The sequence below is a fragment of the Panicum hallii genome, chromosome 7 (genome assembly GCF_002211085.1).
Source record: "Panicum hallii strain FIL2 chromosome 7, PHallii_v3.1, whole genome shotgun sequence".
NCBI lineage: Eukaryota > Viridiplantae > Streptophyta > Magnoliopsida > Poales > Poaceae > Panicum > Panicum hallii.
In genome coordinates this window covers 28,116,043-28,129,730 of record NC_038048.1, presented here as the reverse complement: position 1 = coordinate 28,129,730, position 13,688 = coordinate 28,116,043, and the positions used below count along the sequence as shown (strand labels likewise).

The 13,688-nt window shown below is 44.4% G+C and overlaps 1 protein-coding gene across 1 annotated transcript; it reads right to left on the bottom strand.

Moving 5' to 3' along the window:
- Window positions 1-1,365: 1,365 nt before the first annotated feature.
- Window positions 1,366-7,323, bottom strand: LOC112899266 (translation initiation factor IF-2, chloroplastic). Its single transcript, XM_025967668.1, has 13 exons — window positions 7,121-7,323; window positions 5,183-6,637; window positions 5,069-5,101; window positions 4,817-4,930; window positions 4,549-4,698; window positions 4,365-4,463; window positions 4,215-4,277; window positions 3,979-4,134; window positions 3,793-3,858; window positions 2,904-3,140; window positions 2,549-2,824; window positions 2,227-2,415; window positions 1,366-1,987 (listed from the first exon to the last, which is right to left on the bottom strand). Exons 2-13 carry the CDS (start codon window positions 6,563-6,565, stop codon window positions 1,826-1,828), a joined length of 2,928 nt encoding a protein of 975 aa, XP_025823453.1. The 5' UTR covers window positions 6,566-6,637; window positions 7,121-7,323; the 3' UTR covers window positions 1,366-1,825.
- Between the last annotated feature and the right edge of the window lie 6,365 nt (window positions 7,324-13,688).

Sequence of the window (13,688 nt, the reverse complement as noted above, 5' to 3'; positions counted from 1 at the left end):
GGTAGGTAGAATGGAAGTGCCACGACTAGAAATATGAATTGTATGAACGTTGCCTACGGTGATGAAGGTATGATAGGAGGGTAGGCGAGAGAGAAGTATACTATCCGGAGATGACATGTGACTTGAAGTGTCAGAGTCCATCACCCACCAAGGGTTCTCGAGAGCCATCTAGTTCAGCACCGCTACTCCGCTTGGCATCGCCGTTGGTGTGGGGGGCCAATACGCCGCTCTGGGTGGCGCCAGGCGTCAAGCGCCACCTGCTCGCACCGGTGCACGCGATGACGAGGATCTGGCGGCCACGTGTAGCGCGGTAATGGTGGCGACCTTCTCCTTGTTTGGCAACCGGATCTCCTTCAAGGCCAAGATGTCGCGAGCATGCGTGAAGTTGGTGAAGGTGATGGCGTTGGTGAGGTCATCGATAGTGTTAGTGAAGCGGGGAATGGAATTCGTGGCTGAGGAAGATTGCGCTAGGATCCTTGTTCGCGCAGAAGAGGCCTTCAATGGTGAGCTAGAGAGTGCGGGCCGTCGGGTCATCGCCCTCTAGGGCGAGGTCGAGGACGAAGTCATTGATGGAGCTAAAAATCTAGTTGCGGACGCAACACTCGGCCTCATCCCACTCTGAATTGATTGGCTGAGGCGCCATGGAGCTATCAATGTGTGGTTTGATGCCTAACTTGCCGCACATCGACTTGAAGAAAGATGCCCACTGGTGTAGTTGGATTCCTTCATAGTCAAGGTCATGGGCACACAACACTTGACGGAGATCGTGGCATAAGGATGTAGCACGATGGTTGGCGCACCGACCGAGACAAAGCGCACAGCTGGTATTTTCCACTGTGCCGACACCATTGGCAGGCACGGTGCAGCTGCCTGCGATAGGCATGGTGCCACTCTTAGTGATGGGAACGGTGCTGGACCTGGGAGGCGGCGAGTAGGGTGCCATGGCTGGTGTTCTGGGCACAGCGTGATGGACGCGGGGTGCAGTTAGATGGAAAAGTATGATCTTGGTCCTCTGATACCATGTAGAAAATACGAATTATGCAACAGCACACCCTCTAATGAGGGGATGGCATTTTATATATATAGCCATAGGATTGGTATATATGTAAAGGATTCATTAGGTATAAGGGTAAGCACAATACAGCTATATGAAAAAGGACCTATAATTTGAACCATGTATTTAGAAAGCCAAAACCAACTATAATTCGGGAGTACTGTGCATATAAGTCAAAATTAAAACTATGAACTCCACATAATCCATATAACAAAGAACATGCTATGTGGGACAAATCAGATAACAAGGCTCCACAAATTCTAGAATATAAATTGAATCTTTTGTAACAGATTCAAACAGATTGTAGCACATTAGGAGAGCAACTTCCCTTCCATTCTTTTTAATTCTTTATTGATCTTTTCTCCTCAGAATACATCTTTTACCTATCATGAAGAGTATGAATGATGATTGAACAATGATACCATACGTGGCATCACCGTTGCAGGTTACATCTCGTGTCAAAAATCAACAGATGAAAAATTAGACACACCCATTATCTACTTGTTAGAGGCAAAACTAAAAAGGGTAAAATAGCTGATCTGGTCTTCCTCTATGTACATCAACTTTCAGCAGCAGATGCAGCTTCCGGAGGCATGACATGGTCCAGCTCAGACACAATGAATTGGCCTGCATACATTCTTTCTGTACATGTACATGAGTGTCATTCTTCAGCAGCTCGATCAACGTGCCCCTGTTTTGTTGCCAAAAATATTGTTGGCCACAGGCTGCTGTAGCTGTTAAACCACTTATCGCTTATCATCACTGCCAATTCTACAGCTGGACGCCTGCATCCTTCAGAGCAGCAGTTACGGTTGCAGAGGCCTCCTCGAGGGTTCTTGCCTTTTTCACAGTGTTGAATGCTTCTATGACGTCACCTTCCTCCCATTCATCAAAGTCATCTACCCCGATGCCACACTCTAGCCCTGCACCAACCTAGTGGAAAGGAAAAAATCCAGTTCACATCGTGAGCAGTTCTATTCTCCAGTTAGGGTGCATGTGAACGTAACAAAGTAATGCTGAGATAATATCTTTTCCCCTGTTCAGGAAGTAAAATTTTTGTTGTTTAAGCTAACGAAAACATATTCCAATATAGGGTGAAATGTGTTTCTTCAATTAATGTATAATTAACCAGGAAGTGAACTGCAGTAGAAATATTTGATGATTTTACATACCTCCTTAACAGTTTCTTTCACCCTTCTCAAGGAATCAAGTGAACCCACGTATATTTCTCTCCCTTTACGAAGGACCCTAACATTGCAATCTTGAACAACTTTTCCTGTAGTAATCATGCAACCAGCCACTTTGCCACTGCCACTACTGAAAACTGCTCGAACTTTTGCTGTACCAATTGGTACTTCCTCCTGTAGAACAACATGTATCGAGGATGAATATATTCACTAACATAACTCAGTCTTTACAAAAAACAGGAAAGTTCCCAGCTAGCATCCTACTGGAGAAAGTAAAACATATTCATTTAAATAAAGGTGATTTTACCTCAGCAGGTTCAAGAAGACCTTCCATGGCATTCCGCAAATCATCAATCAAATCATAGATGACCTTGTACAGCCGAATTTCAACACTTTTCTTCTTAGCATAGTTTTTAACTGATCCGGGAGCTCTGACATTAAATCCAAATATAATTCCTTCCGAAGCAACAGCCAGATCAACATCACTAACACTCACATCTCCAGGAGCTTGAAGTAGGAACCTCAGAGAGACATTTTCTTGTGGTAATGCCTGGATAGCTTGCCTAATGGCCTCAATCGAACCCTATTGATCAATTGTTGCTTTGTTTAGAAAGAAAGAACAAGATATTAAACAAAAGGTCCACATTGCTCACAAGTATTACCTGAAAATCAACTTTAAGGATGACATTCAGCTCATGTGTATCAATCCCAGCTTGCTTCGCAGATGAAACTGATGCTGCAATTGATGAGAGAGTGACTTTCCCTTCACCAGCTTTTGCAGATATCCTTTCTATGCGTAGTGTTTCAGCACGCACATTCGCTCTTTCACGTGCAAAATCTAGGTTGTCAACAACCTCAAATTCATCACCAGCGAGGGGAACATTATTAAGGCCAATAACCTGACAATAATTTTTGAGAAAAAAATCAAGATGCTTATAACACTGGCATTTCAAGACCTTTCAATCATTGGTATTACTAAAGCAAAAAAAAAAACATAGTTGGAAGGTATAATGCATGACTGGAACACAGCTATTTTCATTGTCACACTGCTTAGGAGAATCCATGACCGGCACAAAGCGATTGACTATAGTTCAGACATAACTAATTGAATGCTACATGCTGTGTAATCCATGACTAATCAGGCATTTAGCCTTTCTCAAATAACCAACCAATTAATGCAGCAAAAATAAACAGAGTTAGCATGGCTGGCACGTCACCTATCAAGATCCAGCTTTGTTGTGTCAATATTTTTATTTTAATAAAGCCGAGGGCCTTGATGCATTCTGAAAGTACTACTTTACAAGAAACATGTCACAATAATTGAGCTTGGGGGGCACAGTTGCAAAACCTGAATCAAAAGGTAGCTTATGCAACAATTTCCTTATTTTCTGTCCACTAGTAAACAAACAAAATTTCACAAGAATCAATGTATATTTTGCAGCAAAGCAATAAAAATGCAATTCCAGTACAAATCCTTTTACCAAATATTCAAATATGTTATAATTACAAAGTAGGAAGGAATCACAGGAGTGAAAATAGGGAAGAAAAAACCTGCACGGCGTTGGATGGTCCTGCTTTGTCAACAAGCTGCCCACGGTCGTCATACATTGCGCGGATCTGTCACAATATTAGTGAGATCTTAATATACTTAATCCACAATATACATCCCAGAGTAGCTTTTCCAAAATATTTCCGACATAGTATCATATGCGATAAATACGAAATTAGGAAACCAACCTTTCCAAAAGCTTCACCACACACAATAATATCAGCCTTGTTTAAGGTTCCATTCTGAACAACTAAGGTGGCAAGTGGCCCTTTGGCCTTGTCAAGGCATGCTTCAATAACAGTGCCCTTTGCATTTCTTTGTGGATTAGCCTTTAATTCTTGCAACTTCAAAATTGCACAGAAAAGTTTTGAGTCAAAAAGGAGCTAAATAATTACTTAAAAACATCATGCAAACAGAAATATACCTCAGCAACAAGCATGATAGTCTCCAAAAGTTCGTCAACATTATCTCCAGTAAGAGCACTTATCTGGCAGATATCAATTTAAACAGCTCAAATAGGTAATAAGATGCTATATTGTTGAACTTTTGTTTTAAAATTGTGACAATCAACAACCTGAATCATTGGGGTATCACCACCCCACATCTCTGGCATAAGTCCGATTTGGGAAAGCTCTTGCATGACTCGATCTGGATTAGCTCCCTCCTTGTCTATCTGTTTGGATGAATTAACTGATAAGGAAAGGGGTGGAACAATTTCTACTAATGGAATAAGAAAAGGAAAAGATTTGAAGAAATACCTTGTTTATTGCTATTATAATAGGAACTCCAGCTGCCCTTGCATGTGCAATTGCCTCACTTGTTTGTGGCTGAACACCATCATCCGCAGCCACAACAATGATACAGATATCAGTTACTCGAGCTCCTCGAGCTCTCATTGCACCAAACGCCTGTCATATAAAAGAATTAGGAATGGTAATGTCATACCTCATACACAATGGAGTACTTGCAACAAAAGGACAGAAACGTGAACTACACACACACACACACACACACACACACAAATACCTCATGGCCTGGCGTATCCAGAAAAATACAGGCTTGAGGGTCTCCATCAACTGGTACAAGAACTTGGTATGCCCCAATCCCTTGTGTTATACCACCAGCTTCAGATGCCACCACCTTTAATGGAATTTTCATTGGATCAACAATTCATAGAGCATTGTAATTTCTATCACTATGTCCAGAATAAATTAAAAGCTTCCATATCACTTAATCACTAACAGAAGGAACAAATCAAAGAAGCTATTATGAGTTTACCTTGCTCTTTCGTATATAATCCAACAAAGTTGTCTGCAAACAAAGATAGAAGTGTTATACAGCCAATACTTTAGAAAAGATTGGAGTTCCAAAATTTGGCATCAGACTTGGTACCTTCCCATGATCAACATGGCCCATGATAGTCACAATGGGAGGTCTCACTTCCAATTTATCTAAATCTTCCTCATCAAGGAACTCCTTTTTCCTTGCCATTTCCTCTACTTTCACAGGGCCACTTTCTAGTACTTCAACATCATATTCCATGCAAACCATCTTAACCAAGTCTTTATCCAGAGTCTGAACGTTATCAAGCATAACTCCTCTCACAGACAAGAAGCGCAAAATTTCTGATTCACTAACTGCCAATTCATATGCCAAGTCCTCAATCAGCATACCTTCTTCACCTACTTCAAGGATCTCAACTCTGACTGGCTCTTCAGCCTGCATAGCCTCAAGCCTTGCAGCCCGACGTTTTGCCTTGCTCCACCTTCTACCCTTGCGCACTGGAACACCAGAAATTGGCACATCAGCAGTATCCTCATCAACTAATCCATCATCATTGGGCATACGTCGGCGGGAACCAGCTTGTGTTTCAGGTTTTTTGCGACGATCAACTCTGACTTTTGCTGGCGGGCCTCGTACTGGCTTTAGTGGATCTAACAACTCCTCAGGAACAACTGGATCAACTGTTGGCCTCTTGGAAGCAAATTTATCTATTAGGATAGGTCCTTTTTTGTCCTTTGATGTATCAGACTTGACAGGACGACGAGGTGACGGTGCTACAGAAGGCTTTGATAGTAGCGGAGGAACTGGTTTTGATGGAGATGACACTGGAGGTTTAGCAGCAGGTACAGACTGATTCCTACTTTCTGTTCGTGGTTGCTCTCTAATTACTTTCTGTACAGTCGGTACGGGGTTCCCCTTTCGCCATACACTCTTTAGTGTTTTTGTCTTTCTCGAATTTCCAGCCTCCTCCACTGCTGTTGCCCCTGGACCATTGCGCATTGAAACATCATTCTGCCTGGGCATGGCATTTCCACCATCTCCATTTCCAGAGCTCGAGGCTTCAAGCTTTTCTGCCTTTTCCAATACAGCGTCCAACGACTCCCTGACCTTCTCTCTGTCGTCTAAAGTCGGTCCCGCTGCCTTCCTATCAGGCGGTGATGCCGTTTTCATGCCCTCGGGTGGCCCATTCGGCCGGACTGGTTTCTGTGGCGGGACTGGCTTCTGTGGCGGCTTCAGAAGCAGATCATTGTCATCATCAGCTTTCACACTGACAGTCCCTCTTGACGAGAACTGAACACCCTTCTCCTCAATCAGATTAGTGATGACCATGCACCTGCACAGCCTCCCGGGCTCGTAATGCCACCGCCGAATGCCATCAAACCCAGTGAAACTGATCCTCGTAACCAGGTGCGACCTCCTTGCAACAGCTGCTGGAAGCGGGCCAGGCCTCCCTTTGCTTCCGAGGTTTGTGACGGAAGCAGGAGATGCCATGGCGATACTATTAGCAATACTCCCTTGCACACATAAAGCTTGAGAACAGAAGGTGTTCGATACCACTGTCACCTGTTGGAGAAACACATACAAAATCAAATTTTGGAACACAATTATTACCAAAACCTTTGGTACAAAATTTCAAAATTCTTAGACAAGCCAGGAAAGGTCAAATTTTTCAACAGTTACCAAATTCAGTGAAACCAAATAAAAAATCATAAAAGCACATTCAAATTTGATAGAGGAACATCCACGCATTTGAGAAACTAAATCGAATTTACAACTCCACAACGCAGAAAACTAATCCTCCTTAAACAATTTTGGATTCCAGTGTTCACAGCCAGCAATGAAAAGATTTTACGTAACGAAACGAGCAATTCGTTCGTTCCTCCCAGCAAATCGAGCAATACGGCCAAGCAAGGAGCTAGGCCATCCGAACCAACAGGCAAAGCAATCAGCACAAGCCCAGGGCGGGTGTGAGGACGAGGGGCGACGAGAGGAGCGAGCGCCGCCTACGGGAGGAAGAAGCGAAGGTACGTTGCGGCGGGAGGATACCTGTGCCGAGCGGAGGGCGCCGAGATAAGCTGGGGAAGGATAGGCGGCGGTCCGGCTGGGGAGCAGGACGGCGGCGGGCCGACGGTGCGAGTGAGAGAAGCAGGTGGCCGCGCGAGCAGGAGGCCGTGCGAGCGGGAGTGATAAGGATCGGACGGCGGCAATGAAGCACCCGATTCTTGGAGAGAGAAAATCGGATTGGAGGGGGGAAAAGGGGCGGAGGAATAGAATAGTGCGTCAGGTTTGCCTGAATGGTTAGTGATAAGGTGGCACGCTTGAGAGCCACTCAGCACTCCTGCCGTGGTTGCTTCTTCGCCTAGGATTTTTCCCTGTTTTTCATGATTGGCATAAAACATGAATTGGGGAGAATTGTAAGCGTGTGCTTGTTGGACAAAGAAACAAGAAAAAAACGTAGCTCGGCGTCCAAACATAGGTGTAGCCATGCTTTGACAACAATATATAAATGCACACTAGAATTCGGGAACAATCTCAACTTGTGGAAGTTGTGATTGAGGGGGAATGTTGGAATACTTATTGTAATAGGATTGATTAATATAAGTAGTAGTAATCGTGTCCTACTAGAACTCCTATTACAATTCCTGATCGGATTTCTGTCCTATATAAACCAAACTCCTGTAACTTCTTTGATATATAATAGAGGCAGGGCTGATCCAAAAGGTTAAACCGTTCTCACATATTTTACAGCTAATATATTGCTACACGTCATTAGTATCTCGTAGGTCATCGTTTTTCATTCATATATCATCTCCCTGCCAGAGGCAGTGTTTTCAATACTTATTAACCTGTTTGATTACTATTATCTAGCTTAAAGGTGTACATGTAAAATGTGGACAAGGAGAACACTTAGTTTATGAGCTGGAGCCTACCAGCTTGAGAGATTAAGGATGAGGTGCAAACCAGCCTCTTTTCACAATGAGACACCAAATGCAAGAAGCCAACCACCTTAGGTTTGGTGAGACCAAAGTGGTAAACCCAGATATGTAAAAGGGAATAATCCCACTCCACATCCAAAAGCTTGTGCTATAGTATTCACTTTGTCTTCCTGTAGATCTATGGGGACCATCGTTGATTTGGAAAAGTTAACTTCAAGACTAGATGAAGCAGAAAAGGTGTTTAGAATATTTTTGAGGAACTTATTGGGAAAATTGGTCTCATAGCATCGAAAGATCCCTACGTCCGGAAAATACCACTGAAATTTTGCTGTCCTGTAAAATAGCATTGAAAGATTGAACGTCAACTGGAAATAGCATTCCGTGACGTCCCCGTGAAAATGCGTCAACGCCGTCCGTCTCCTCCCTCCCGTTTTCCTTTCTCAAGCTGAACGCCGCCGCTCCTCGTCCCTCCGCTACACCGCTGCTTCTTGCTTCCGCCCCTTCAGCCCCAGGCCGTCGCTTGCCTCCCTCCGCACCGAGCCAGTTTTCGTGCTGCGTCGCAAGTCGGCGGTTCGGCGCCCCTGCGACCCAGGCCAGGGCCCTCGGCCCCTCGCCGTGCTTCGTCGGGTCCTCGGCGATAAGAGCTTGTGGACGGAGGACGGTGGAGCAGTGGAACTCATCCACCATAGCCTGCTGCACAGCTCTATGCCAGCGGTGCTTACAGATAAAGGCAGGTTTTGGATGGAGCTCGACCTCTGGTGCCCATCGATTCGTTGTTTTCGAAGATTGAGGCGGTGGATTTAATGCTTGTCCATGTGAGAAATTGAAGCAGGCAGGAGAGATGCATGCTGCTTGCTTGCTCTGTTCAGAGATGCCGGATCAGAGCAGGAGCTGCCTCTTTGCTTGCCGATTTGAGAAGAGCAACAGAGAGGGATTGAACGGAGAGATTGGCACTTGGATTGAAAATAATGGAGGTCTTTCTCCAGTGGCGAGAGAGAACAAATGAGAGATGCCGTGTGGGAGCAGGATCAGGACAGAGCCCTCGCTCGGCCTTGCATCCTTCGCGCGGAGCTCGAACTCCAGCTGGAGATGGCCAGGGGAGCAGGAGGAGGCGCCCATTGCGCGCGGCTGAGAGGAGGGAAGAGGAGCAGCCGACGCGACGCTCACCTTGGGAAGGAGAAGGGAGGAGCTTAAAAGGGTTGACGGCGTTTGCTCCGTACGTCACGGAATGTTATTTTCAGTTCAGGGATCAATTTTTTCAATGGAACGACGAACTTTTGATGGTATTTTTCAGATGTTGCGATCTTCCAATGCTATGAGACCAATTTTCCCTATCTGATTTTGACAACCATCCTTCTATGATAATCAAAGTGTCATCTGCATATTGTAAGATTTGTAAAGTCTATGCTGTATCCAGGGGGATAGGTAGCTGAAGTCTACCATGTCTGGTTGCATCATTCATCATTGATAGTAAAAGGTTGTCTGGCTTCTTTTCTACAATGAAATGTTTTTCCTGGCCCTCTATTTAGAAAAACTGAAGAAGTACCACAACTGAAATGGATGTCAGTTTCACCAAATCCTAAATGCTGCACTACCAGCAGTAAGATGGCTTCATGCTTGAGCTTATCAAAGGCTTTTTCAAAATCAAGCTTTAGAACTATGATTTCCTGGCACAAGTACTGCGCCTGCTTTACTAATAACACGTGAAATCTGCACTCTTGTTGACAAAAGACGTGATTATATACCACAGAAGCCTACTTGTTCTAGTATCATAGAGTTGAATATGTGGTCGCGAACTCTGCATCCTTCTACGTGTAGAAAAGAGTTGATGTTAAAGGTTCCATACATTGAGGAGGAGCAGGGATACATCGGTTCATTTTATATTATACAGTACGCTGGAGATATCCATGTGAAGTAAAGAGAAGCACTGGGGTAATACTTTGCCTGTGCTCTTACTATAAGAAGCAACAGACAGCTTCGAAAGGTTGATGGCTCGCGGTATCATGCTCTACACAAAGACAAAATGCATTAGAAAATTCAAATATCTTTTTATTACGGGCCAATTAAACTTAGGTTTGTGAGACGTCAGGAACTTGGGACTCAAATGTGACTGAATTACCTGCTCTTCCAAATGGTGTTCGAGCAGTCTCAACACCACACTAGGCTGTGGGCATGTGTCTCTTTTGGTCGAGAGAACACCATTCTTGCCCCTGGAGTGAGGTTTCATGTATGGATAATTGTCTCCTTTTTTCCGGTGAGTTCTTAAGGCTAATCATAATAGAGGTTTCATGTTCATGTTTCCAAGAATGCCACGTCAACTTTGTAGAAGGATGAAACACTCTCTCTCAATAGAGAGTTTCATCTCACTATTTCATATGCCAACATACTACTTAAATGCTGCAAATAAATAACCAATAGGATTTACTCAATTGTGTGAAGATGAAACAAAACACTTTCAATGGAGGTTTCACACGGTTTCCAAGTTCTTGGAAATGGGTTAACATAGTTTCATCCTCATGAAACTCCATGAAACTCTTACTTCTTAAATGATGTGCCATGTCATTCAAATTGCTGATGTGGCAGGCTAATTAATGCCATGAAACACCTCATGAAACTCCCATTGTGAATAGCCTAAAGGGCAAAACAAATATTGTGACTTACTCTCTATTTTTCCAGTGAGCTCTTTAATTCACTGGCCATTAATGACTGCAACGACGAGCTGGGTATCGTTTTTTCCGCGCTTGGGACTACTTTTAGGTGCTGCTGCATCTCTTTTTTGTCAGCATTTATTTTTCTGAACTATGTTGGAGGCCACATATGTGTAGAGCATGTAAAAACATGTCGATTAGACTATTCACATATCCTAATTGGACATTCGATATATGACTCCATTGGTGAGCACAACGAATCTCACCAGTTCGATTTTTAGTTGGATTTCTCTTTTTCTTACATTTTAGAAAAAAAGGGGGGGGGGGGGGGGGGGCAGAAGTCACAGCTAACATGCTGTCAGCTGTTTCATCTCCGCACCGGATGGCACTAGCCATGCTGCTGCCACTGCTACAGCTGCAGCTGCAGTGCCGCCATGTAAAGAGAAGGCAGCAAATAAAAGGAAATTGCACAAAATTTCACTTCTTCATGATCTTCGCAAGCAGTGATCAAGGACCGGAATATGATCAAGAACCACTTGTCTTCATCAAAGAGCTGCTGCTGCTCGGGAACGTCTTCAAAGTTTTGCTCTTGCGGACCCTCGAACTGCACACCATCTATCGTAACACACAAGTATATTCAAACAAACAAATACAATAAATAAGAAACAGTACACCAAACAATATAAACAGATCAAAACAATATTATAAGCTATTGTATACGTCGCAAGAGTCGCGTGAGCGCGAGAATCGATAAAAATGGAGTTAAAACGGAGAAGTTATGGCTAAAACATGATTCCAAGGACTTGTTTGTAGAAGATTTGAAACTAGAAGGGTTCTGAACAAAGAAATCAAGGGCTAGAATATAATTAAATCTTAGATCTAGGGTTTAGATTGCAAAATTGAGGGGCTAGGGACGCACGGGTTTTATTTTAGAAAAGGATAGGGGCTTAAACAGAAGAAAAAGAATCTATTTGTGAATACTTTTGAACTGTCGTGGACTGCAGGTTGATTTATATAGAACTCAGGGGCTAAAGCGCAAAATAACCTAGGGTTGACCAGTATTGTGTTATTTGACTCCGGTCTAGATCTAATCTAGACCGTCGGATCCGAATCTGACGGCCGCGAAGCGACTAGCACCGGGCGCCAGCGGCAGGCGGCGGTGGCTCGTCGGAGATCCGTGTAAATGCAACTCCGGCCGCGGATTCAACTCGGGTTTGGCCTGGGAGACAGAGAGCGAGGAGGGGAACGCGTCTACGGGGTTAAGATGAAGCGCCAGTGGCCGAGGAAGGCGGGCGACGGCGAGGTGCGGTGGCGAAGCTCCGGCGAGCAATCGTGCGTGCGGGAGGATGGGAAACAGAGGGGAAAAAGGCTAGCGAGGATTCTCACCCCAAGGTGGAGCTCCGGTGGTAGCTTGCGGCAGCAGCGGAGCGGCGAGGCGGCGGCTGCGATGGCGACCGAAACGTGGCGGCAATGGCAGCGGTAGCTAGGGCTTCGAGGGCGAGAGGTGGCGGCTGCGGGTTTGATGGGTTCTAGGGCACGGGGCGGCATTTTATAGAGCAGCCGCAGGCGCCTTGGCGTGCAGGCCCGGGGCGACACGCGGCGAGGAGGCTGTGTCACGGTCGGGCTCGGATGCAAGTCCGAGCCCGACTCGTGCTGGAGGTCGGGGACGACACTGACGGGTGAGTCCCGGCTGTCAGCGAAAGAAGAGGGAGGGGAGAAGGAGCTGGCGCGCGCAGGCCGTTGGGCCGGGGAGGGGGCGAGCAGGCCACGCGCGGTGGAGGGAGAGGAGAGGAAGAAGGCCAGCTGGGCTGGGCCGCAAGGAGGGAAAAAGAATACAGGAGAAGAAAAAGAGGGTGGGTCGGGCTCAAAGAGAAATAAAGGGAGAAAAAGAATTACATTCTAATGCATTTGAATTTGCATTTGAAATTTAAATTAAAATAGAAGATAAACAATAAAACAATGCAATGCAGCATAAAATGCACAAAACCTATATTTCCTTATGTTTCTTTTTATAGTTAAGTAAATTACTATTAATTCATGGTAAATGTTCTAAAATCAAAATAATGGAATAAAAACCTTATGGTCCTAAAAGAAATCTAGAAAAATTTATTTAGGTTTCTAATTTAAAAATTAGGGTGTTACAGCAGACACTACAAGAATCTATTTATTCTATGACGAAATAATTTCATCATAGATCATTGAAATTTTGTCATAAAAATTTGTCCGTGACAATTTTACTCACCGTCATCTATTGAGCGTCACAGATTAAATCTGCCGACGTTTTCTTCGAAATCATCACGGATGAGGACAATCTATGACGTTTTTTAACCGTCATGAAACCTTTTTGGGCCCGTGCAGTCTAGCCTAGGCCCACCATTCGTGACGAAATTAAACGTCACAGATGATTGCGACGTGGCGCCCAATATGACAGGTGACGTGGTCGCTGACACACGTGCAATAACGTGGCTGCTGACGTGGATGATGACGTGGCACCTGACGTCACGTATGACGGCCCATTAATTTTTTAACAGCAGCCCAATAATTATTTAATTTGCGGCCCATTAATTTTTAACAACAGCCTACTATTTTTTTTACAACCAGCCCATTTCAGAAGTGGGCCATTTTGTTGACCCGCTATCAGATCAAAGCCCACTAAACAGGCCTATTAAAATTTGAGCCCACCAAATTTAATCTAATTTCTCATACAATCTCAGATTCAATATATAACAGATACAATCAGAATGCTTTTCAACCTAATAACAGATACAATCTCAGATTCAAAGGAGTTTATCTCTGCTTCCAGAATCAAACAATAGTTACACAGCAAGCAACAAAAGTTTGTGTAGCAGAACCAAGCTACCAGCTTGTCCAGGTTCAAGAATCACACAGCATTCTAGCAGAACCCAAAATGCGAGCTACCAGTTAAACTTCAAGCACCAACAACTAGAACAAGTCAACAACCAGCTAGCTTATAGGTTCAGGTCCCCCCCCCCCACCAGCAGGACCTGCAGCACCAAAAAATTCAAGCAC